The 23,224-nt window shown below is 39.4% G+C and overlaps 1 protein-coding gene across 1 annotated transcript; it reads right to left on the bottom strand.

Annotated features, from left to right (window-relative positions):
- Positions 1–22,082, bottom strand: SAAL1 (serum amyloid A like 1). The gene is made up of 12 exons (XM_043901717.1): positions 21,903–22,082; positions 20,441–20,554; positions 16,717–16,800; positions 12,991–13,070; positions 11,409–11,468; positions 11,159–11,274; positions 10,630–10,810; positions 8,258–8,340; positions 7,981–8,169; positions 4,833–5,029; positions 3,131–3,223; positions 1–2,106 (listed from the first exon to the last, which is right to left on the bottom strand). Exons 1-12 carry the CDS (start codon positions 22,032–22,034, stop codon positions 2,014–2,016), a joined length of 1,422 nt encoding a protein of 473 aa, XP_043757652.1. The 5' UTR covers positions 22,035–22,082; the 3' UTR covers positions 1–2,013.
- Between the last annotated feature and the right edge of the window lie 1,142 nt (positions 22,083–23,224).

Raw genomic sequence — 23,224 nt, 5'->3', positions numbered from 1 at the left:
TCACTTAAAAAAAAACTATTTATTATAATTCACAGATTTACAAAGTTTTCAAACATATCCAAGTACTATGAAAATATGCAACACTTCATAACGTTACAACAGCAAGAAGCATCAATAAGTCAGGTTCAAGGCAGAAATGGAAGTAGAAAACAACCTGAACATCCCGTGCCTCCCCCTGATGTATCCTTTCTCCCTCTGTAATCTGGCCACTCTGAATGGCACTCTTCTGCTCAGACACCCAAGGTTCCTGTGCTCCCCCTTTTAAAATGTGCCCTCAGGAACAGAGAATGTGAATTTATACACTACCGTTAAACATAACTTGGAGTATTACTCTAATAGGCTTATTTGCATCTTTAACCTTAAACTTTAAGAGATAACAGAAGTAGAATTTTTAGCACTGCCTAGCAGGTAGGAGTGATTACATAGGTGCCTTTGAAAGCTCACGTTAAAGTCACATTCCACTTAGCGGATAGGTCACCACCAAAGACATACAAATATACACAAAGCAAACCTACCAACTAGAGTTTAATTGTAAGATTTTAACTTCATAGTTCAATTCTTTTTGACAGGGTACTCTCAACACTAAAATTACCCCCAAACTGGAAATTATATATCTCTTACAAACAGCACAGGAAAACCCTGTGTTTTATCAGCAAAAGTCATTCAAGGAAAGAATACAAAGTGTGAGGCAAGACTAATGCTTTAAAGATTAAAAATTTAAAAGATTCTGCAATAGACTGAGAAGAGGCTAAACCAGAAGAGAAGCTTAAAAAGTTGGCTTTTTCATTCATAACTGCTATTTTCTGAAAATCTACTAAAAGTTCACTTTCAGTAACTGAAATAATACAAACTGAGTACTTCCTATAAGTGTACCTGGTTGATTCTCAGAATACGTTTCATTAGGAAGCACTATATTGAATGATCCAGTGTGACAGGAAAATCACATGTAACAGTCTGTAAACAACCAGAAGTTATGAAACTTCCTCAATCATAACTTTAAAAATCTGAAGTCACTCAAGAAAATCATTTTCTGAAATTAAACCAGAGAATTTTGCTAGTGTGCTTTCATCAGAATGTTAGCGTTTTCATCTTCACACATAAAACACTGGAAAAAACCTGAACTGCAACAAAGCTAAACTAGTCATTGCTTTTGATTGTTACTAACAACCTAGCATGGAATCAAAACAATTAAAATGGATAGAAAGGCCTGCATATTGTGGCAAACACCATGAACTGGGTACACTCAAAAGCCATTTATATCTCCTTTCTCTCTTGCCTATCTCTCCGATAGAGGCCAGAAAGAAAAAAAGTTCTTGATTTCAAATACCTACAATTAGGGACGGACATAAGACATGGCTCTGGTCAAGGAGGGCTATCTTCTCCAAATAAAAAGTAATGATTTGTTAAGAGAAAGCCCCTTGGCCTCTTTCTCTTTTTCCTTCCATGAATGTGGAAGAAAGGACCAGAGGTATTATAGTCCCTTTAACCAAAAGACAACAGTAATGAACACAAAGGTCTACCCGGCAGACCACACAGAGTTAAAAGGAGTCAGGGTCCTCTGAGCCACCATATCAGGGCTGGACTGTACACCTCTGGACTTATTGCATAAAATACATACAAGTTAACAGATTAAGCTACTGTAGTAGGGTTTTCTACTACTGCAGCTGAATGCACTTGCAGTAGATATAAATACAAAATTCTGAGTAAAAATCAAATTGAGTTATGAAGAAAATCCTCAGTGACCCCTCAAATATTCTAAAAAGGACCTCTATAATTTTGTTTTCTTTACCTGAAGACAAATACTGTACAACCAACACACACACACAAAAAAAAGGAGGGGAGGGAGATAATGTTTGATGGTAGTGAAAATATTTCAATGCCAAACAAAAATGAGGTAAGGCTGGAGGAGAAGGGCATGAGTATAATACCAAACAATTATGGTGTAATATTTCCTATTTGTCAATTTCAACAGTCAGCGAGTCCATTTCTTGGGCAGAGGGATTTTAATAGTTTTTAAGTCTGAATCTTCAAACTTGGGAAGCCTTCTTCCAGGTTACCAGCAAGATTCTTATCAACTTCACGGAGAATTTTGAGAAAGTCTTCCACCTGTGAGTTAAACAAAAGAATCAAATAAAAATAAGTAGAGGAAAAGATACCTTAAAAAGATACTGACTACTGTCTGTAAAAATGCTCTACCTATGTCTTCTAAACAGTCCAATGGAAAAGAAATGTAGACAGATTGGCAGGTGACAAGAATAGCACTTCCTGGATAGTCCTCTGAAACACCAAGAAAATGCCTAGCCCTTACCACTTTGCTTACTTTTACTTTTATTTATTTATTTATTTTTGGCTGTGCGGGGTGAGGGCTTTCTCCAGTTGCGGCGAGCAGGGGTTTCTCACTGCAGTGGCTTCTCTTGTGGAGTACAGGCTCTATGCGAGCCAGCTCAGCGCTTGTGGCATGAGGCTCCAGGGCACTCAGGCTCAGCAGTTACGGCTCACGGGCTCCAGGGGACAGGCTCCGTAGCTGTGGCACATGGCTGCTCGGAAGCATATGGAATCGTCCCAGACTAGGGTTCGAACCCATGTCCCCTGCATTGTCAGGGGGATTCTTATCCAACTGGTCCACCAGGGAAGTCCCCTCGTTTACTTTTAAACTAATATTTCTCCTCCTACTGATGATTTGCCTTGAGGGTCCATTACCAGAGTTATATTATCATCCTCCTTTCTGACCCACTCCCTCACTCCCACAGTCCACATTTCATTTTCCTAAAAAAAAAAAGTTATTTTGAAATTGCCTCTAATGGTAGCAAGAGCAATGTAATTTGAAGGACCATAAAAACCTATTGACTGTACCTATCTGAGAATCTTATTTTTAATTAATATATATGCTACAACAGAAAAGGATGCTATAAATTCAGTGTTGATTCCTTTCTCCTAAAATCTGAAGTGCTACCCAGGCTGGTGCCATGAGTTGCCCAGCAGTCATCTATCTGACAAAGGCACTGAATCAAGGGTGGTATATGCACCATCCTTTTTCACAAAGGCCTCAGAGATCAACTGCTTATTACTTAAAACATTTTACAGAGCAATCCCCTGAAACTCGGCCACCTATAACTTTACTCATACTCACCACAGGGCTATAGAAAGGAAGAAGATTTTCAAATGCACAGGAACACTTCTGTTCGCTTAACTGGCCCTCCTTTAGTCCCTGAGTTACAGTCTCCTAAAACAAAGAAAGAAAAAGATCTGTTAACAAAAAAAGGAAAATTTCTAAAGCTACATCTGGCGAATAAATACAAATCAGTTTATCCAGTTCCCTACTGATACTACAGGCATTTCAAATGCTCCGAACTGAACCTGCCCTCATTCCTCCTTGTCTAACCCAAACATGTGCTCCATTGAAGGCCCCACCACCCACCAGGCCTGCTGCACAAACCAAAAATGTAGGCTATCGCCAAGACGTCCTCCTCTGCTGCCAGCCCCTCCACCTACGTGTTTAGTTCTACTCTACTAAATCTCTCATCCCACCCCTGCTCTCCATCCACTCTTCCACTGTCTAAGCTCTCACTCTTTTTCCTTGAAGATTACCAGCCACAAGAGCCTGTTGGTTGGTCTCCTGTCTTGCAGCTTCAACTCATTCTAATCCTCTACCACCTCTGGAATAATCTTTCTAAACAGGTCATATCACTTGGTGCTTCAAAAAAAACTCTAGTAGTTCTTCAATTTCCTCAAGATTAAGTCCAAATTCCATTAAGTATGGCATACCAGAATTTTCAAGACATATCCCCGGTTTATTCTCTGCCCACTTTCTTCCTATATTCTTATCACATAAAAATTAAGAAACACCTACATCCCTCCCTCCAAAGAAACAAAAATAACAAACAATGGGAAAAATACTGGTAAAAAATATGCAAAAGATATAGAATTACCCAAGGAGTTCATAAAAAAATCAAGATGGATAAGTTTATAAAGCAGGACACACAAATAATACACAAATATATGGAAAGATATTCAATCTCACTAATAATAAAAAAAATGCAAATCAAAATAAGGTGCAATATATCACCTATTGTATTTTACTTGATATAAAAATTACAATACACAACATTAAGGATCAAGGAAAATCAACACTTTTCACATGTCAAGACCATTTTGGCAATATATAGCCATTTATGCCTCAGTCATCTTTACATTTATCATGTCGAACCCAGCCATCTAGCTTCTGAAAACCTATGTTAAGGTAATAATCCCAAATCTGGAAAAGGGAAGCATGATAATTCACCAAAAATATAAATCATCAGAATAACTGAAGCTTGTTTTAAGGCATATTTTTTAAAAGCATCAATGAATATGATCTTCATTGTTGCATGCATAAGCATATTCTTCCTAAAATATGGCTAGAAAGAATATGCTCAAAGAAAGAATATGCTAACAATCCTACATGTATTTAGGAAGAATACTTCTTAAGACAAGTTTACAGTAAATTTTGAAAACCAATTTTTGGCAAATTGAGTATTAAACAAACTGGTTCTCAGTGAAAAGTTTTTCAGTGTATTGATGTGGAGTCAGGAAAACTGTTTATAATGTTAAGTGAAAAGAGTGGCCTCCAAAAATTATATAACTGGTGAGAAGTATATGAAATGCACATAAATAAATATACTAATTTACATCAGCTCTTAGTTTGAGTATAAACTTATAATGATAAGTTTTTTCTTTCTCTATTTTCCCAAATTTATGTAAAATTAAAAAAAAAAACACTAACAATAAAATTTGGGAGCAGAAAGCAATCCATACTTTCTTTTGCTGGAGAGCATTTTATGCTTCTCTCCTACCTTTGTTAACACTTGGAAAATATTAGAAAGAAATTCACATGAAATATCCTTCAAGATTTTCAAGTGGAAATCATCTTGGTTTAAATCAGACTTTTTAGTTTCTTCTGTGTTAGACTCCGTTGAGTTCTCTGGTTTCTTCTGACAATGTTCCATATTTTGTAAGACACGAATCAGGCTATCAATTAGAGGAAGATCCACTGTACAAACAAATCAAGGGGCAAGGAATCAGCCAGTTAAATTTGGTCACCATTCATTCATTCCTGCACATGTACTGAACACCTACTAATACTAGACACCACTGTATTTTAGGTGCTGTAGATATGGTGGTAAACAAGATTGTCAAGGCCTCAGACTTCAAGAGGCTTACGTTTTTATACTCTCAAATAAGCAAATGAATAAAACAGATTGAAAAAGAAACCCGAAATGATGAAAAAGGATAGATATAGAAAAATATAATTCAGGAACTGCCTCCCCCCTCAAGATTTAAGTTTTTAGTTTGAAAATACCAGGGAAATGGATAAAAAATAGCCAACATGGAGATATATGCTTTATTATTAGATTTTAAGAATTTTTTTTTAATGAGGGGCATTATAATTGTATTTTGAGACAGTTACAAAGCTATTAACCTTACTAAATCTCAGATATACTCACAAAACAAAGCAAATAAGTCATATACTGAAGCATTTCAATATAAACGTACATCATGAAAAATATAATATGACAATATTCAGATCAAACATAACTATCAACACATTTAAATGGTTTAACTCATTTACTGAAAAGAAATCAACACATCTAAAGCAAAGGATTCAGAAAGGTTGAAAAAAATAATACAGACAAAACTATCAGAGGCAAATGCAGACAAAAGGAGAACGGGGGATACGAACTTTATATCTGATGAAAGAGGATTTAAGCAAAGAAAGTAAGTATTATGGGAGACAAAGATGGGCAATTTATAATGAATATATACTACACAACATGCCATCAACATTCGTTAAACTACAAATGATGTAAAGGACAAACATATTGGCAGTAAAAGATAGTAATTTTCCCTCTTTTCACATCAAATCAAGTTGAAAGAAGTAACTAAGGTTTATGGAAGACCTAATAAGCATAACAGCTGACAACTCCAACATTTACAGTCCAGCTCAGCCCTCTCTCCTCTGCTCCAGACTCAAGACTGTCAGCTCAACTGCTCCAGCTGGACATGGAGTCGACATCTCAACCGTACCAGGTTTAAAAACCAGTCTTTTCTACCTTAGTAAATGGCAATTCTTTTGCACAAAAATGCCAGACAGATCTTGACTTTTCTCACACTCCTCATTCTACTAGTTGGCGAATCTTGTTGGCACTATTTAAAAATGATCAGAGTCTGACTATTTTCCCCCACCACCTCCCCATTACCACCTTAAGCAAGTTACACCATCTCTTGCCACAGCAGCCTCCTAACTAGTCTCCCTTTCGCCCCCACAGAAAGCCTGTTAAAGTCTGCTCATGTCTGTCCATCCTCTGCTTACAACTCCCACAGTTCCCTAGCTCATTCAGAGCAAAAGCCAAAGTCAGGCCCTCCCCACCCAACCCCCATTACCTCTCTGGCCCCAGGTGCTATTTCTCTTTCCCACCCCAGTCATATACGGCTTCACTCTCTTCTTCAAATACACCAGGCATACTTCTAATTTGGGGCTTTTACACTTGCTGTTCTCTCTGTATGGAATGCTTTCTGCCCAAGTATTCACATGACTCACTTCATTACTCCCTCACATTTGTACTCAATGTCACTCCTCAGGTAATTTATCCATAAGTGCAAAAAAGACACTTGAAAACAGTCCACATTTATTTTCAATTAAAAACTCTTAATAAAATAGAAACAGATTAGTAAGTCCTCAAATGGTACAATATAAACAGCTTAAGTCTAAAACAGCATCATGATTAATGAAGCTCTAGAATCATGGCCAATTAAAGTCAGGAAAAAGGTAAAGATCACCATTATTACATAACCCCAGAGGTAAACGGCAACCCATTAAATAACAAAGAGGTAGAAAAGTGAAAAAACATATCTAGGTTAAACTAAAAGGAGTGTCAGATAAAGTCCAAAATTACCACTGGAACAACCACTAAAAACAGTAACAGAACTCAGTTGGAGAAGGAAATGGCAACCCACCCCAGTATTCTTGCCTGGGAAATCCCAAGGACAGAGAAGCCTGGCCGGCTACGGTCCATGAGGCCGCAAACAGCTGACGTGCTTAGTGACTAAGCAACTGACGCAAAATTAATATACAGAAACCCAACAATTCTCATATATTCCAACAGTAATCAGTGGGAGACACCAGAGACAAGAGCAACACACAAAATATTTGCGAATAAACCTAATAAGAGATATGAAGATCTGTATGAAAAAAATCAAAGAACATTACTGAGAGACATAAGACTTGAACAAATGGAATAGCATATGTTCTCAGACACTATAAATTTAACATCTCAATCAAAAAAGTCAAGAAGACATTTTGGTTTTGTTTGGAACTTGTCGATCTAACTCAGTGTTAAAAAAAAAAGAATAATAGTCAAAAAGATACTGAAATATTAGAATGAAGGAGGACTAGCCCTACTAGGTATCAAAACATAAAGTCTTAATAATTAAAACACTATTGCTATGGATACAGGAATACAGCAACAGAAATGAATAAAATACATATGGAAATCTAAAACACAGTAACAATGAACTTTCAAATCCGTGTGGGTAAACTGGTTTATTCACTCAGCAATATTGAGACAGCTGGGCAGCCATCTGGAAAAAATGTGAAACCACATCTCACATGTAACACCAGAATAAATTCTAGATGGGTCATGGATTTAATTGTATTAGTCATAAAAATTATTCTGTGAAAGACCATGTGTTTGCAGAGGAAAATATTCATTTATATTTCTCAATGAAAAAAGCTGCCTAAAAAACAGGAAAAAAAATACATATGGATGTGAGTGTATAGTAGTTATCTCTGAATGGTCAGATTACAAGCACTAGTATTTAGCATGTGGTATTTTTTTATTCAAGGGAATAAAAGCACCAGAAAAATCGAAGAAAGGAATAAAATGAACAACAAACACATCTGATGAACCGGAATTTAACTTAGTGAACTAAAATTACACTTGCCTTTTCCTATCTTTAGATACTCCTGTTCAGCCTGTGAAGCATAGATGGCAGACAATACTGAGAAAACAGAGGCCAGCACTGTTTTCTGCTCCTGAAGTATGATGGGCGGGTCATCAGCCTGGCAGAACTCACAGCACACCAGGTCAAAAAGTAAATTCCAAGTGTCTTTTCCAGTATCTGGACACTGCACTTGATAAAGATGACGAAGAAAGTAATAGTTAAAAAACAGAAAACAATTAAATGAATAACTATTGTGCTCCCCCATTCAACATCTTACCAATTGCTTGAATTCCATCGTCTACCGTGGTGAGCAGCTGTAAGATATGCATGTAAACATCGAGTCCTTCTGGATTTTCAGAGCTAAATACAACAAGCAAAAGCATTCAATCAACTCTCGGTCTGTGGAACTGTGACCACTCATTTATTCAATAAATAAATATTTATCATGGTACTAGGCACTGCCCTACATGCTAAGGATGAAAAAGGGAACAGGACAAAGTCCTCTGTTCACCAGAGCTTACATTCTAATGGAGGAAACAGTCAAAAAACAAATATCATGTAGTACAATCAACACACACTGGGCAAGAAGTAAAAATTCTTTTTGACCTTGGCCCATGAAACTAACAATGCAGAAACCTACCAAGTGACAGATACCTCACCGTGCTGGTTTACTTGAATCATCAGACAAAAAGTGACTGAGACGTCAACAGAATGAATGTGAGGCCCACTGCACAAGCACTGACAATGATGATGATCTTAAAACTTTATAGGATCACCTTACCCGCCGAGCTGAGAATGCTAAAACCTGGTAAGTATAGTTTTTGTGATCAACAGTCTGGATTCCTAAACTCACAGACCTAGTTCTTCAACCACACAATTAAGTGAAAAGATAGTGAACAACTAAAAGATGGTTCATAAGTGCCTACAGCTTGCAGGCACTATGCTAGAGGCTGGGAAAACAGATACATAAACAACACCCTTACCTTCATGAAATTTACTGTCTAAAAGCAAAGACGATAATTATAGGGATAATAATAGTAAAGTGATATGAATGTAACACCAGAAAGATATCCAAGTAGCAGACTTAATTTAGTTTGGAGAGTCAGGTAACATATCCTAAGAGAAACGGTTTGCCCTGAAAGGGGCAAAGAAATGTTGGAGGCAGAGACAACATGGTGTGCAATGGCTTGGAGTCAAGATAGCTTGGTTCAGTTGAAGAAATGAAGGAAATTTCATGTGGCTGAAACAGAGGACGGGAATAAGGATGGAGAAGCACTGTATAGGGCCTGGTAAGCCATAAAAATCTGGACCTCATTCAAAGGAAGGCAACTGAAGAGTCTGAAGCATGAAAGTGAGATGATCAGTGTATGTTCTGGAAAGACAGCTCTATAGTCTAGGCCTGGAAGAGTGAGCCTTGAGGCTGGGAACTCAGGTTAAGAGAATGGTGCAGCTGTCCAGGTGTGCAACTGTCCATCGTAGCCTGGCAGGGGCACAGACAAAGTTCCAAAAAGTCAGGAAAAGAGACTTCCCCGGTGGTCCAGTAGTTAAGAATTTGCCTTGCAATGTGGGGGATGCAGGTTTAATCCCCAGGTGGTACAACGCCCACATGCCAAGGGGCAACTAAGCCTGGTGCACCGTAACCAGTGAGTCTGCATGGCACAAACAAAGATCGGGCATGCCACAACTAAGGCCTGATGGAGCCAAATAAACAAGCGCTTTTAAAGAGTTAGGAACAAGGCTTGGAGGTTGACTGGCCGTGGGAAAAGGGTGGGATAGGGAAGTGTCAGTAATGGCTTCCACATTTCTCCCACATTATCCAAATGGAATAATGATTATCTCATTTATTGTGATTGAGAATACTGAAGAAGCAGGTCTGGGGGAAAATGATGAGTTTTATGCTCACCTGGATAAAGGACATAAAATTTAAAGGTTTTAGTGTGGATTATTTGGAATTCCCTGGCAGCCCAGTTGTTGAAATTCTGCATTGTCACTGCTGAAGGCCCAGGTTCAATCCCTGGTCAGGGAACTAAGATTCTACAAGCCATGGGGAGCAGCCAAAAAAAAAAGTAGGTCATAAAGCATTAAGAATGAGTTGACCAAAAAAAAAAAAAAAAAAGAATGAGTTGACCAAAAGGCAGATCAATTCATAAATTAATTTTCTAGTGACCAGCAAAAAACAGTTCTAGTGATCTACAAGATCTAGTAATCACTCTTAGGAAGACACCAGAGCCCAAAAGACAGTCATTTATCCGAGACTGGCACATATATGCAAGCAGCAAGAAAACAAATGATATCTGACATCAAATGAAGAAGTTGTCACATGGCCAGTAAAAAATAAAGCACAAAGAAAATCTTTTCCATTTGATATAAAATTATACAAAACTACAGAAGATTTTAAGACAGTAACCATAATTAATGCTGAACAACAGCCTATTGCTAAGTAATACTAATATTAGAACAGGTATTTGCCACCATTATGATTCTTTCAAAGAGCAAATACACTGTCACCAATATTAGTAGTGAATCAAACCTGTCAAAGATCAGCTATGTGCTACTCATCCTGTCGAAATGAAACTAAGAAGACATATGTAAGGATGCTTCTAGCAACGGGATTTTCCCAGAACATTTTGCACAGAAGAGCTCACCTACCGCACTTGTTTGGCAGCTTCAAGTACACAGGGCACAAGTCGAAACACTGGCTGCTGTTCAGAATCTTCCTGGGGTTGGTCCAGAGCCTGAACAGGTCCACTTCTAATCCATTCCAACATCAGTTTCTCATCCAAATCAAACAGCTTGTCCACAACCTCCCCAACCTTTACCAGCAAGTCAACTGCAGAGAATAAAAGACATATTGAAATAAGAAACAAAATTTTTAAAGCAGTAAGTCTAATCAAAATTCCTAAAACTATGTCAAGAAAGCTAAATCTTACCAAAGCATTACTTATTCCAAGCGCAATCTGTTTATTACCTTTGTTTAAATCTGCTTGTGTTCCTTCATTTTCAAGTGGGATATTTATCAGTATCTTGAGAGCTTAAGAAGAAAGTTTATATCTTGAACTGAAATAGTATCTCACCTAACACTTAGTTTTTAAGTGACCTCTAGAAACAGTCACGTGGTTTCCTAAAAATTAAATATAATTTTAAAGATTTTTTTTTTCTAGATTACATGGTGACTTACCATTTGTTGAACTTGACATGATGAAGCAAATACTATCATAAATAGCTGGATTTTCTCGAATTCTTTCAACCCAGACACTGGCCACTTCTGTCTGGGAAAGGCAAGTAAGCAACAACCTATGTGAAAAATGTGAGCTTAATACCTATCTTCCAAAAACAGTAGAGCAACTTCAAGAGGGAAGGGGCCACTCAACTCTCCTGGGTCCCCTTACGGGCGAGTACAGAGAATCCGTAAAAAGAAGAACGCATACCTGCTTGTTTCCAGCAGAGTAGGAGGGTCTGAGTCATACAAACAGTGCAGCAATACCTGGCTACAAAAACAACAACGGTAACCCAATATGCCTCACTTCTCTCATTTCAAATATCAAAACAGAATTTTTAACTTTTTAAACATTTTAATTGTGAAAATATGGCATACATACATAAAAACTAGTAAGACGCAAATCTACACTTGGGGAACAATTATAAAGCAAGACACAGAACAGAGCTGCATCTCTGTAGCCACTCTGTGTCTCTTACAAACCACAATTCTCCTTCCCACCTAGAAATGACTACTATCCTGACTTTTCCAGCAATCATTTTCCTGGTTTACCCTATAGTTCACTTATATATTTTGGTTTTGAACTTTATATGAAAGAAATGATATTGTATGTACTCTTTCGCATCTGAGCTCTTCTGCCCAATGCCATCTCTTTACAATCTACCCATCTTGTTCCGGTAGCTGCAGATTCACTGCTGTGGAACATTTCACTGAATGAATATAAAACAATTTATTTTTCCAGCCTACTACTGATGAACATTTGGGCTTATTCCAATTTGGGGCTCTTTCAAGCAACAGTCATAATACTTTTTGTATGAGTATCCTGATTTATGCGTGCAATTTCTCTTACTATATACCTATAAGCGGCATTACTGGGTCACAGTGCATCTTCTAATTTGACTAGGTAATGTCCAACTGTCCCAAGGTGGTTGAAGAAATGTATATCTCATCAGCAATGTACACTGTTCCATATTACTTTTAAGATAAGTATTTAATTACATTTATAAAACTTGTCAATATAACTCATTCAGATTTTTAATAGGTATCACTAGACACCAAACAAAATCCTGAGACGTTTATTCCATGAATGATTCTAAGTTATGGAAGAATAAACACCTTAAACTAGGATCTTAAAGTCCTCCCACACCTAGAAGAGGTAATAACCTCTATTTTGGAGGCCCCAGGTACTTGAATCCTGTGATAAGCCCTACAGCTTTTCCTGAAAATAACCTAGAACAGTTTTCTTAACCTACAGTAGGCACATATTTCTTTAAGATTCTGATTAACAGAATTAGAAGAGACCTAGCCTCTAAACAGAAGTATGAGAGCCTTGGAATCACAGGGGCAACCCTGTATCCTCTAGTCTGTTGGCAAGCCACTTCACCCACCATCTAAGTCAAAATTCTCAGGGTGACTGTGGTCAACAAGTCTAGTTGTTTTAGACTTCAGCTCTGCGCCTCTGGATTCCCTGAGCCTAAACTGTTTCAGACTCTGGTCAGGTGCTCCATCTCCAAGCCCTGCCCCACTGGTTCTTATCCCATGTGGGTGACGATTCAGGCTCCTTTGCAACCAATGCTGAAAACAGCTTAAATTCTGAATCATGTCCCCAAATAGTACGGAAGCCCCTAGATGCCATCATCAACACACAGAGCAGATCCTGGAGCGTGCTCACCAGGAGAAAGGAAGTACTACGTTCCACGTTTCCCTGCCTCTCTTATGGATAAGGATTTCCTTAGGGGTATGAAATATGAGTCTATCTTTTAAAAACATAGTGATTATGTAGTAAAACTTACCCAAGATTTTTATCACTGCTGATGGACACACATATCTCCTGGAAACAGGCCATATTACCTAATATTCCCACACAGATTTCCTGCCAAATCAAATTTCACATGTCACAATGTTAGGCTCTAAGGTAAAAGACACATATACAAAAATAACAACTTGAGAGGAAAAAAAAAAACTTTCACTGAGCCAAGTCTGGGGAGAGAAAAAGGGAAGCAGCACACGGGAGTATACTGCCTGTTTTCTAATTTGACAAATGTCCAGTAGTATTTGAGAGGAGATGAAAAACACAAGAAAAAGAAAGATCAAAGGCAGGCAGGAGTTTGTGGAAGAAGAAATCTTATGGATGAACTGAGTCATATTTGATTGATAGGATTTGAATGTACAAACAAGACATTCAAATGAGAGGGAAAGTGTCAGCCATAGCAGGAAGGGAATAATGCAACAGAGTGAACAAAGGCTAACACAGAAAGCTGCCTGTATTAGCACACAGTTACTGGGTCAGACAAAAAGTCCGTTCAGGTTTTTCCACGACATCTTACACAAACTTTTACATCTTACACCAACCCAATATTAGTAGCACATGGTGGGAGGAGAGCATGGGATAAGTACAGCAGATAGAAAGGATCAGGATTAAGGGCCCTAAACATCATGTTGAAGAGTTTAGACTTAATCTGAGTTATCTGAAGTCATGAAGGTCCTCAAGAAAGTGGTCAACATACTGTAATATTTTAGGAAAATTATTTTGGCAACAAAAATACATGATAGTGAAAAAATTTTTAAAGGAGTTAACTTCACTAGTTAACAGCTAATACTTACTTAGCACTTACTATTCTCAGGCACTACCCTAAGCACTTTCCATGTACTATTTCGTATAATAATTTATGAGGTATGTGCCATCATTATCCCCATTTTTCAGATGAGGAAATCAAAACACAGAGAAGCTAAACAACCTGCCCAAGATCTCCTACTAGAAAACAACAAAATTTCAGAGGCTGAGCATTTAACCACTATATCACACTGCACCTCTGAAATCAAGGTGAAGGAAGGTAAGGGTGGCAATGGCAGGTATAGAAATGGATGAAGTTGAGAAAGACTCAAGTGAAACCAGAATAGTATGATGGGAGGAAAGAGAAGCAATTGAACATAACTCCTAGGTTTCAAGTTGTTTTATTTCTCCAGTAGGACAGATTGGTTCCATTGACAGAAACAACTAGAAAAGGAAGCACAGGAAAGAACACAATGAATTCAGTTAGGATAGTGCTTCCAAACTTGCTAGAACATAAAAATCACTTAGGGAATGTACTGAAAATACCAATTTCCATGTCCCATCTCAGATCTATTGAATCAGAATCCCCAGAGTAGGGTGTGGGAAGTTGCTTATCAAGCACATCATGTGATTTTGAAAACTGGATAAGCGCAACAAGCACTGAGTTTGAACATATGCAATTCTGGATTGGAAAATGCACCATGCAAGCAGACAGAGCTTGATGAAAGGTAAGAGACAGAACACCAGATATCAGAAGGGAGGCACCGCACAAACACAGATATGCCACTTAAAGAAAGGTGTCGAGTAGATGAACTCACCAAGGAAGTGAATAAAGAAAGGACAAAGGATCTGATGTGCACCTTAAACGAAGCATGTAGGAAGAAAGTAAAAAGACAAAACAAGTAACAGAGAAGTGACTGGAGAGGTCAGAGACCAGGAGAGTGGGGTGGCACCAAAGTTAAATGAGTAAAGAGCTTCAATAAAACATGGGTGGTCAAATGTAGGGAAAGGAGTAAAACAAAACGGGAGCAGAAGAGCAGCACACACCTTGCCCTTAAAAACTAGAGGGAATAATTGAACTTCCAACCAAACACTAAGTTTTCCAGTCTCAGCTACTCACTGGAATAACCAGGGGGGACTTTAAAAGCTGTCTGGAGCCTCACACTTGGTGAGACTGTATGATCTGGGAATGGCCTGACCTGCAATTTGTAAGAAGCTTCCTAGGACAAAGCATCTCAAAATTTGGGCCCTCGTCCTGGTCATAACCTGACTAACATTACTTGGAAACCTGTCAGAACTCTTTAATCCTACCCAAAACTACTGGATCAGAGCCTGGGGGTGGACCCAATAATCACTGATTCTAGGACACGCTGCAGTTGGGAAGCAAATATTTTAGGTGATTCTAACATGTGGCAAGGAGAAGGCAATGGCACCCCACTCCATTACTCTTGCCTGGAAAATCCCATGGACGGAGGAGCCTGGTAGGCTGCCGTCCATGGGGTCGCGAAGAGTCAGACACGACTGAGTGACTTCACTCTCACTTTTCACTTTCCTGCATTGGAGAAGGAAATGGCAACCCACTCCAGTGTTCTTGCCTGGAGAATCCCAGGGACGGGGGAGCCTGGTGGGCTGTCGTCTACAGGGTCGCACAGAGTCGGACACAACTGAAGTGACTTAGCAACATGTGGCAAAGGCTGAGAATCACTGCCACAAACATGCTATGGTTCAGAGACATATATAATTAATAACAGGACTAACTCCCAAAAGAAGCAATTCTTATTTTCTTAAAATAATATAAGCTTATTTTAAGTACTAAGTACCTAAATTTGAAAAAGCTAGGAGAAAGTCATGCAACTGTCAAATCTTTATATTAATATAACAACCTAAGGAAAAAGTGGTTCATTGCTTCAAGAGGCCCTAACTTAGGTGGTGCATTATATGAAATAAAATTTTAATCCAACATTCAATTTGTAAAAATATACTATAGAATTCTCCACTTCATTCATAATTTCAAAGAAAGAGAGACGGTACAGTACAGCAGTTACATGGAAGTCAGGCAGGTTAGGCTCAATCCCAGCTCCATTCTTTCTTAGTTGTATGACCCCAGACAAACTTCTTAACCTGAGACTTGGTTCTTTTATTTACAAAGGAGAGATCAATGCTTACCTCACAGAGTAGTAAAATGAAATACTCAGTAAATAGCAGTCATTCATAATTATAATTACCTAATAAATATTTACAAATCAGCCACAACATACACAGCACAGGGCAACCTAAATGGCACTAAAGTACGGAAGGCAATGAAAGTACAGAGCTGTTCTGGTGCACTTACTACCATCACTGGGCACTGAGCGATTACTTATTGGGGAAGTCTTGGAAGAAAAGTACCACCTTGGAAAACAGATGTGAATATTGAGAAGAGATGGGAGGCACACAAAGGAAAGCCCGGAGCAGGTGATGATCACAGTAAGCTCCTGAGGTGAGGAGCAGATAGGCCATGCTAATCAGAAGACGACCTGCAGGGCAGATTTTATGCAAGAAAGACAAATCAGATTCAAATTATGGAAAGTACTGAGCTATAGGCTGTTTAGAATTAAGGTTTTTTTAAGCAATGGAGGATTTTATGACTTAAAAAAAAAGAAAAAGGCAATAAACTGAGAAATGGGCAGTCCAGGCATTGGTCCCTGTTCTACCACATATTAGCAGCATAATGATAGCTATGACTATCTACAGTGCCCACAGCTGTTAAATCTAACTAATGATCTCCCTGGTCCAGCCCAAATCTAAAATTCTATAACTGTAATAATTTTAAATAGCACATTACTTGGTACCTGATAATGTTCAATAAACATCTGCAGACTGATCTGTAGCCACTTCAGAACAGTAAAGTGAGATAAATGAAAGAGTACCCAGCACTTTTAGGTCACTGCTCCAAAGAGGCAGCTTTAGAAATGTACATACTTACTCTTAATCGAGGACATTTGGATTTGGCCAATACTCCCATAAATATGTCAGGAGCATTAAATTCTTGGAGAAACAAAGCCACATCCTAAAAATAAAAATGATTATTAACTTGGATGCTGAATATTCCTCCTTAAACTCAATAGCTTAGGCAACCTTAAAAAAAATGAATTTCATATACACTTCTTTTCAGGCACAAGAAAAAAAATGCATAAGGTTAGGAATTGTGTCAACAGACAAAAGTAATATTAGAGCACTATGGTATACGGTCTCAAGGCAATGGAACAATTCCACAAGCAAATCTGAAGTGACTGTGATATTCCAGAGGACCGTCCTCCTTTCTCTACCGTGTATGTAGTTATCTTAATGATCTTTCTACCCACCAGGAATTCTCATTAATTCATTCAAACACATTGCTGATTCCAGGTATCATGCTAGAACATGGGATAAGGGGGAAAAAGGTAAGTCATAATTTTTGTCTTCTAAGAGCTTAAAACTTGACAGAGAAAACAGATGAAAGCTCCTATTGATTGGGTCATGCCCAGAATCAGAACTTTTGTTTTCAAAATCCTCAACAGAAATAATTCTGATCACAATGTAATTGCAACAGCTTCACATGTTCAGCCTAGAGAGTCTGCCTGGTCCCCAGGGCCTAAAGGGACACATCACACAGGTGAATGAACCAGGGGCGGACATATGGCCCAATCTCACTAGAAATGTGAACCCCAAAACTAAATCAATTAGCTGTGGAGATTTTCATTGTAAAATAGTGAAAAATAAAATTAAGCTTCTGGCTGCCTATCGCCTTGGATATTCACCAAACCTGTGGCGTGTATTCTAGTTTAACACATGCTAAGTGGCTTAAATGAAAAATGCCCTTCAAAGCGCCCTCAAAGAGAAAGGCAGTAATCCTTCAAAGCAGCTGAAACTGCGGTAACCTGCATGACTGCTGGCTGGGAGAGACATACTGTACTTATTCAGAGATCATGATCAGACAGAACAATATTTTCAAAGATATACTCCAAACTGAAAGTCACAGAGCCAGATGCTCTCCACCCTAAGTCATCAAGCTGTCTGTCAAGTGCGCATCTCTCCGCAGCATGCAGGGACTTAGGTATTTAATGACAGTCAATGACTCGTGGAGTAGCACAAGGTCGCCTAATAACATCAATGCCAACAATAATAACAGCAACGAACATTTACTGAACAAGTATTAAGTCCCAGTGAAGTACTACCTCATTTAATTCTGAAAACAATCTTAAGAAGTAGTTATGATCATTACACTAATAAGCAAACTAAGGTTTTAAAAGGTTAAGCAACCTGCTCAAAATTATATAATAAATAGGAGAACAGAATCAGAATTTGAAATCTGATCAAGCCCATGCTCTTAGCCAGCACACCCTACTAACTCTTAACTCTTAGATATTCATCCACTCATTAGGTCCTTATAAAATATTTACTGAAAAACTCAAGTAATAGGCACTGTTTTGAACTCTGGAGACACATTAGGGATAAGGTCTCAGTTTCATCTAGTTTTCCTTCTAGAGGGATAAATAAATAATAAACATACGAACAACTAATCTATTAATACATAAATTCTAAGTACTACAAAGAAGATAACAAGATGGTATGTGCTAGAAACCAAGGTAAGGGGGCCTACTCTAGATATATCAGAGAAGGTATCTCTGAAGAAGTGATGTTAAGCTTTTAAGAGGAGGAACTTAAATCTGTCAGAGGACACAGGCTCAAAACAATCACTGAATAACAAGAATGAACAGGTTCCATGAGAGCAGAGGAGAGGAATCCTGGCTGGAGTGTCTGGGGAGACATCACAGGAGAGGTGACATTTGAGCTGGGCCATAAAAGATGGGCAAGATTTTATGGGGTGGAGGACATTCCATGCAGGGAGCTGCATGAACAGAGCATGAGCAAATGCGAATGCAGGGAGCACCTGGAAGTCTCCGACCCTGCTCACACACCGAGTGGCAGGGAATACGGCTGGGGTGTAGTTTCACTGGAAGAACTCTATGCCAGTAAATCAGCAAGCAGCTCTTCTCCAGAGGCGCTTCAAGAACCACCACAAGAGGACAAACAGAAGACCCGGGCATGAGCCTCCCCCCACCCACGATCTCAAACAGTAGCTCTATTTCACCTTTTTATATGAGGTTTTCACACTAACATTTCATTTGAAACATGAGTTTTATTTCTTTAAAAAAAATGTTTTCAAACCATAACTTCTTAACAGTTGGAGGACAGAGAAGACTTAAACAATACTCTCAACCGACCTGATCAAACTGACATTTACAGGACACTCCACCCAGCAACAGGGCTTCCTTGGTGGCTCAGACGGTAAAGTGTCTGCCTACAATGCGGAGACCCGGGTTCAATCCCTGGGTTGGGAAGATCCCCTGGAGAAGGAAATGGCAACCCACTCCAGTATTCTTGCCTGGAAAATCCCATGGACTGAGGATCCTGGTAGGCTATAGAAAATGGGGTCGCAAAGAGTTGGACACCACTGAGCGACTTCACTTTCACTTTCCACCCAGCAACAGGAGTATACACATTCTTTTTAAGAGAATACGGAACATTTACCAAGACAGATCAAATACTGGGCCATAAAACGAGTCTCAATACATTTAACAGAATTCAGAGTGTTCACTAACCACAGTAATAGAAAGGTATCTAAAAAATCCCCAAATATTTGAAACCTAAATAATGTACTGCTAACTCATTAACCAAGAAAAATTAAGGAAAATTAGAAAGTATTAATTGAACTAAATGCAATGAAACACAACATATCAGAAGCTGTACAACAGTTCTAAAGCAATATTTACAGGAATATTTATAGTGTTAAATGCCTATATTAAAAAAGAATGATCTCAAATCAACAACCTCAGCTTCTACCTTAAGAAATTATACAAAGAAGAGCATATTAAACCAGAGTAAGCAGAAGAAAGGAAATAATAAAAGATCAGAGTGGATATCAATGAAACAGAAAATAGTAAAGCAACAAAGAAAAATCAGTGAAACCAAAGGCTAATTATTTGTAAAGATTAAGGAACCATCACTACAGATACTAAAAGGATAATAACATACTACTATGCCAATAAATTCAATAACTTGGATGAAGTGGATTAACTTCCTGAAGAACACAAACTACCAAAGTAACCAGAATAGCCCTATATTTATTAAAGAAATTTATAGTCTTCCCCACAATATACTAACAACCATTGAATGGTGAGTTTTATGGTAATGATTTGTATCTCAATAAAACTCATTTAAAAAAAATGGTAACATATACACAAAACTAAAAACAAATAAAAACCACAATCTTCCCACAAAGAAAACTCCAATATCAGATGGCTTCACTGTTGAACTTCACCAAATATTTAAGGAAGCATTAATAGTAATTCTACACAAACTCTTCCTGAAATGTGAAGAGGGAAAACTTCCCACCTCATTCTGTGAAGACAACGTTACCTTGGTACCAAAGCAGACAATGGAAAGAAATTAACTGCTCTCATGAATATACATAAAATTTTTAAACTACATTTTAGTAACTTGAAAATCAATCAATGTAGCTCATATTCACAAACCAAAAAGAAAAACCACACCATCAGCTCAATAGATTCAGTGGAAGCATGACAAAATCCAAAGAGACTTAAGGACTGAACTATTCACCATCTCCTTACTCAACAGTCTTTTCAGTTTCATTTCCAACCCCATACCTCATCCATGGACATATCCCATACTCTGCAAATTTCATTCTCCATTTCTTCATCAAGCTCCATCTGCTGCTCCTCATCATCTGAGCTGGATTTGGCATTTTCAGGGCTAACCATCTTCAGAAACACAAAGGAAGAAGATGAATAAATGTTGTCCATTAACACTCCTCCAGTAATATTATCCCATAATGGTTTAGAAGTCACGAAGATTAGTATTCTCAAAGTATCTTCTTTTGCAAGAAGCTTTTATTAAAAAAAAACTAGTACTTCGGGTACCTTGGGTAAATACTGCTGCTAGGCACTGGGGTAGAAATATAAAAGTAAATAAGATTTAACTACTTACTTCCAAGTAGTTTAGGATTCAGTGGGGAAAAGACATATAAACTGATAATCACAACAGAAAAGGTAAGTGACTCAACTGAATTGTGGACAGAGTCATAAAAACAAAAAGATGGACCAGTGACCTATGTCTAGGAGAAGTTTTCCCAAACTTCTCTTAGGAGGGGATATTGAAGCTAAATCTGAGGGGAAATCGGAGTTCGTCCTTCTGAAGAAGAAGAGACAGAGAAAAGTACAAGAGTTCAGAGTTAAGAAAGGGCCTAGAATGTATGGGGAATGGTGAGCAGTTTAGCGTGCCATGGGCAGATAAATCTGGAAAAGCTGCAGAGGGTCCTAGATTCCAGCCTAAGAAACATGAGTTTTCCACCGTAGGCAACGGTAACTATGAGGAACTCCCATGGACGCTTTTTTTTTTTTTTTTAGATTACTCGGTCAGCTGTGTACAAGATGGACTAGGAAGGACAGTGATTGAAAGTAAAGGAAAAAGTTGGGGAAACATGAGAAGAACGTCCACATTTATTGAGAGGTTCCCATAAGGCAAACTACGGTAAGCATTCTCTGGCTATCATAATCTTATTTAATCTACACAATAACTCTACAAACAATAATACAAATACTACCCCACTTTATAGAAACTAGGAAAGAAGTCGGTTACGTGACTTGCCCAAAGTCAGGCAGGGCAAACCGCGCTTTTGACATCAGAGCTGTACGAAGCCCAAATCATTTATTCTACTAAAGAGGAAGTCCTCGAAACAGATAAATTACGACCTGGGCTTCAGAAACGACAGTGGCACTGGGGAGCAAAAACCCACTGCATCACATGCATTGCATGTAAGCAATGCATTTACAGGGTCACATATATTTGGAAATTTTACAAAAATAAAACATTTTAACCAAAAGCACTCCAGCATCCCTGCCATTACACTTCAACACAGAGAGTGGCGGCCGGCAGTTTTGGGGTCCGCTGGGAGACAGCCAGGAGGCCCGTGGGGAGGCCCGGCCGCCGGGGCCTGGGGAGGGGTCGTCGTAGGGACGGCGGCTCCCGGGGCAGGAGGGGGCTGCCCGAGGCGGGGCGGCAGCCTGGGGAAAGGAGGGGGGGGCCCGCGCGAGGCGCGCGTTTCCGCACCTGGATGAGCCCGCTGAGGACGCCGAAGAGCCAGTGCTTGCTGTAGACCGTGCTGCCTATGCAGTCCCCCCCGGCCGCCTCCTCCTCGTCCCCGTCCCGATTCGGCGGCGGTGGCGACGGATTGCGGTCCATGACTTGGCCGCCTCTGCGCGCGGGAGCTCCTCCGGAAGCCGCGGGAGGAGGCGAGAGACCATCAGGCGCCAGAGGGCCCGGCGCAGCTCCCGCCACAGCGCCCCCTGCTGCCCGGAGCCCTGGCGGCCCGAATACCCGCCCAATGCATATGCCCACTAGGATGGGGAGCCCAAATGTCTTGGTCTTACCCCAACGCTCTACCCAGGACCCCAGCGCGGTTATATTCATAATTGTTATTTGTCACCCTCCCTGGCCCACATATTCCATCTCTCCAGGAGCTCTTAGCCTGATTGGCATGGCCAGGATGTGGGGGCAGGGAACAGGATGATGTATCCGCTACAGACGTGAAACTATCGGACCTCTGACCTTTGGGCACAGTTGCCATTCTTAAAAACATCGCTCTTCTCCCAGGTGTGGTCGGAATCCTGGGAAAGACGAAAGTCACCAGCAAGAATGTCAGTATTACAGCTCAGTTCAGTTCAGTCGGTCAGTCGTGTCCCACTCTTTGCGACCCCATGGACTGCAGCAGACCAGGCCTCCCTGTCCATCAGCAACTCCTGGAGTTTACTCAAACTTATGTCCATTGAATCGGTGATGCCACTGAGTCGGTGATGTATTTTCAGTTCCTGCTGCTATTTAGTCTGATGGTACTAAGCCTCAGACCCCATGCTCCCCCACACCCCACAGCAAATATTTTAGAACACCCCTTTAAGGAAATGAAATTTACATAACCTACCTCAACATGTAATTTCAATAATAGCAATATGATTCCCTGGAGAAGGAAATGGCAACCCACTCCAGTATTCTTGCCTGGAGTGTCCCATGGATGGAGGAGCCTGGCAGGCTACAGTCTGTGGGGTTGCAAGAGTCGGAAACAACTCAGGGACTGAGCTACTATTACTAAAATTCTCATTGGAGAAGAAAATGGCAACCCACTCCAGTATTCTTGCCTGGAGAATTCCATAGACAGAGAAGCCTGGCAGACTGCAGTCCATGGGGTCACAGAGAGTCTGACTCGACTGAGTGACTAACACACACACACACACACACACACACACACACACACAATATGATTCCCTTACAGAAAGGAAAAATAAAATTAATTTAAAACAAAATGATATGTATTTTAATGTTTTAACTGCTCAGGCCCAACAGTACTAGAAGATATCAATATGCTAAAGATCTCCAAT

Source organism: Cervus elaphus, chromosome 1, assembly GCF_910594005.1.
Source record: "Cervus elaphus chromosome 1, mCerEla1.1, whole genome shotgun sequence".
Lineage (NCBI taxonomy): Eukaryota > Metazoa > Chordata > Mammalia > Artiodactyla > Cervidae > Cervus > Cervus elaphus.
This window is presented reverse-complemented; position numbering and strand designations above follow the sequence as displayed.

Excerpts from the sequence above, each read along its gene's own strand:
- SAAL1 (XM_043901717.1), bottom strand. The coding sequence starts at position 22,034 with ATGGACCGCAATCCGTCGCCACCGCCGCCGAATCGGGACGGGGACGAG. Across the intron at positions 8,341-10,629 it reads GAAGCTGCCAAACAAGTGCG|CTCTGAAAATCCAGAAGGAC; the intron begins GTAGGTGAGCTC and ends TGTTGTATTTAG. Across the intron at positions 8,170-8,257 it reads CGATGGAATTCAAGCAATTG|TGCAGTGTCCAGATACTGGA; the intron begins GTAAGATGTTGA and ends ATCTTTATCAAG.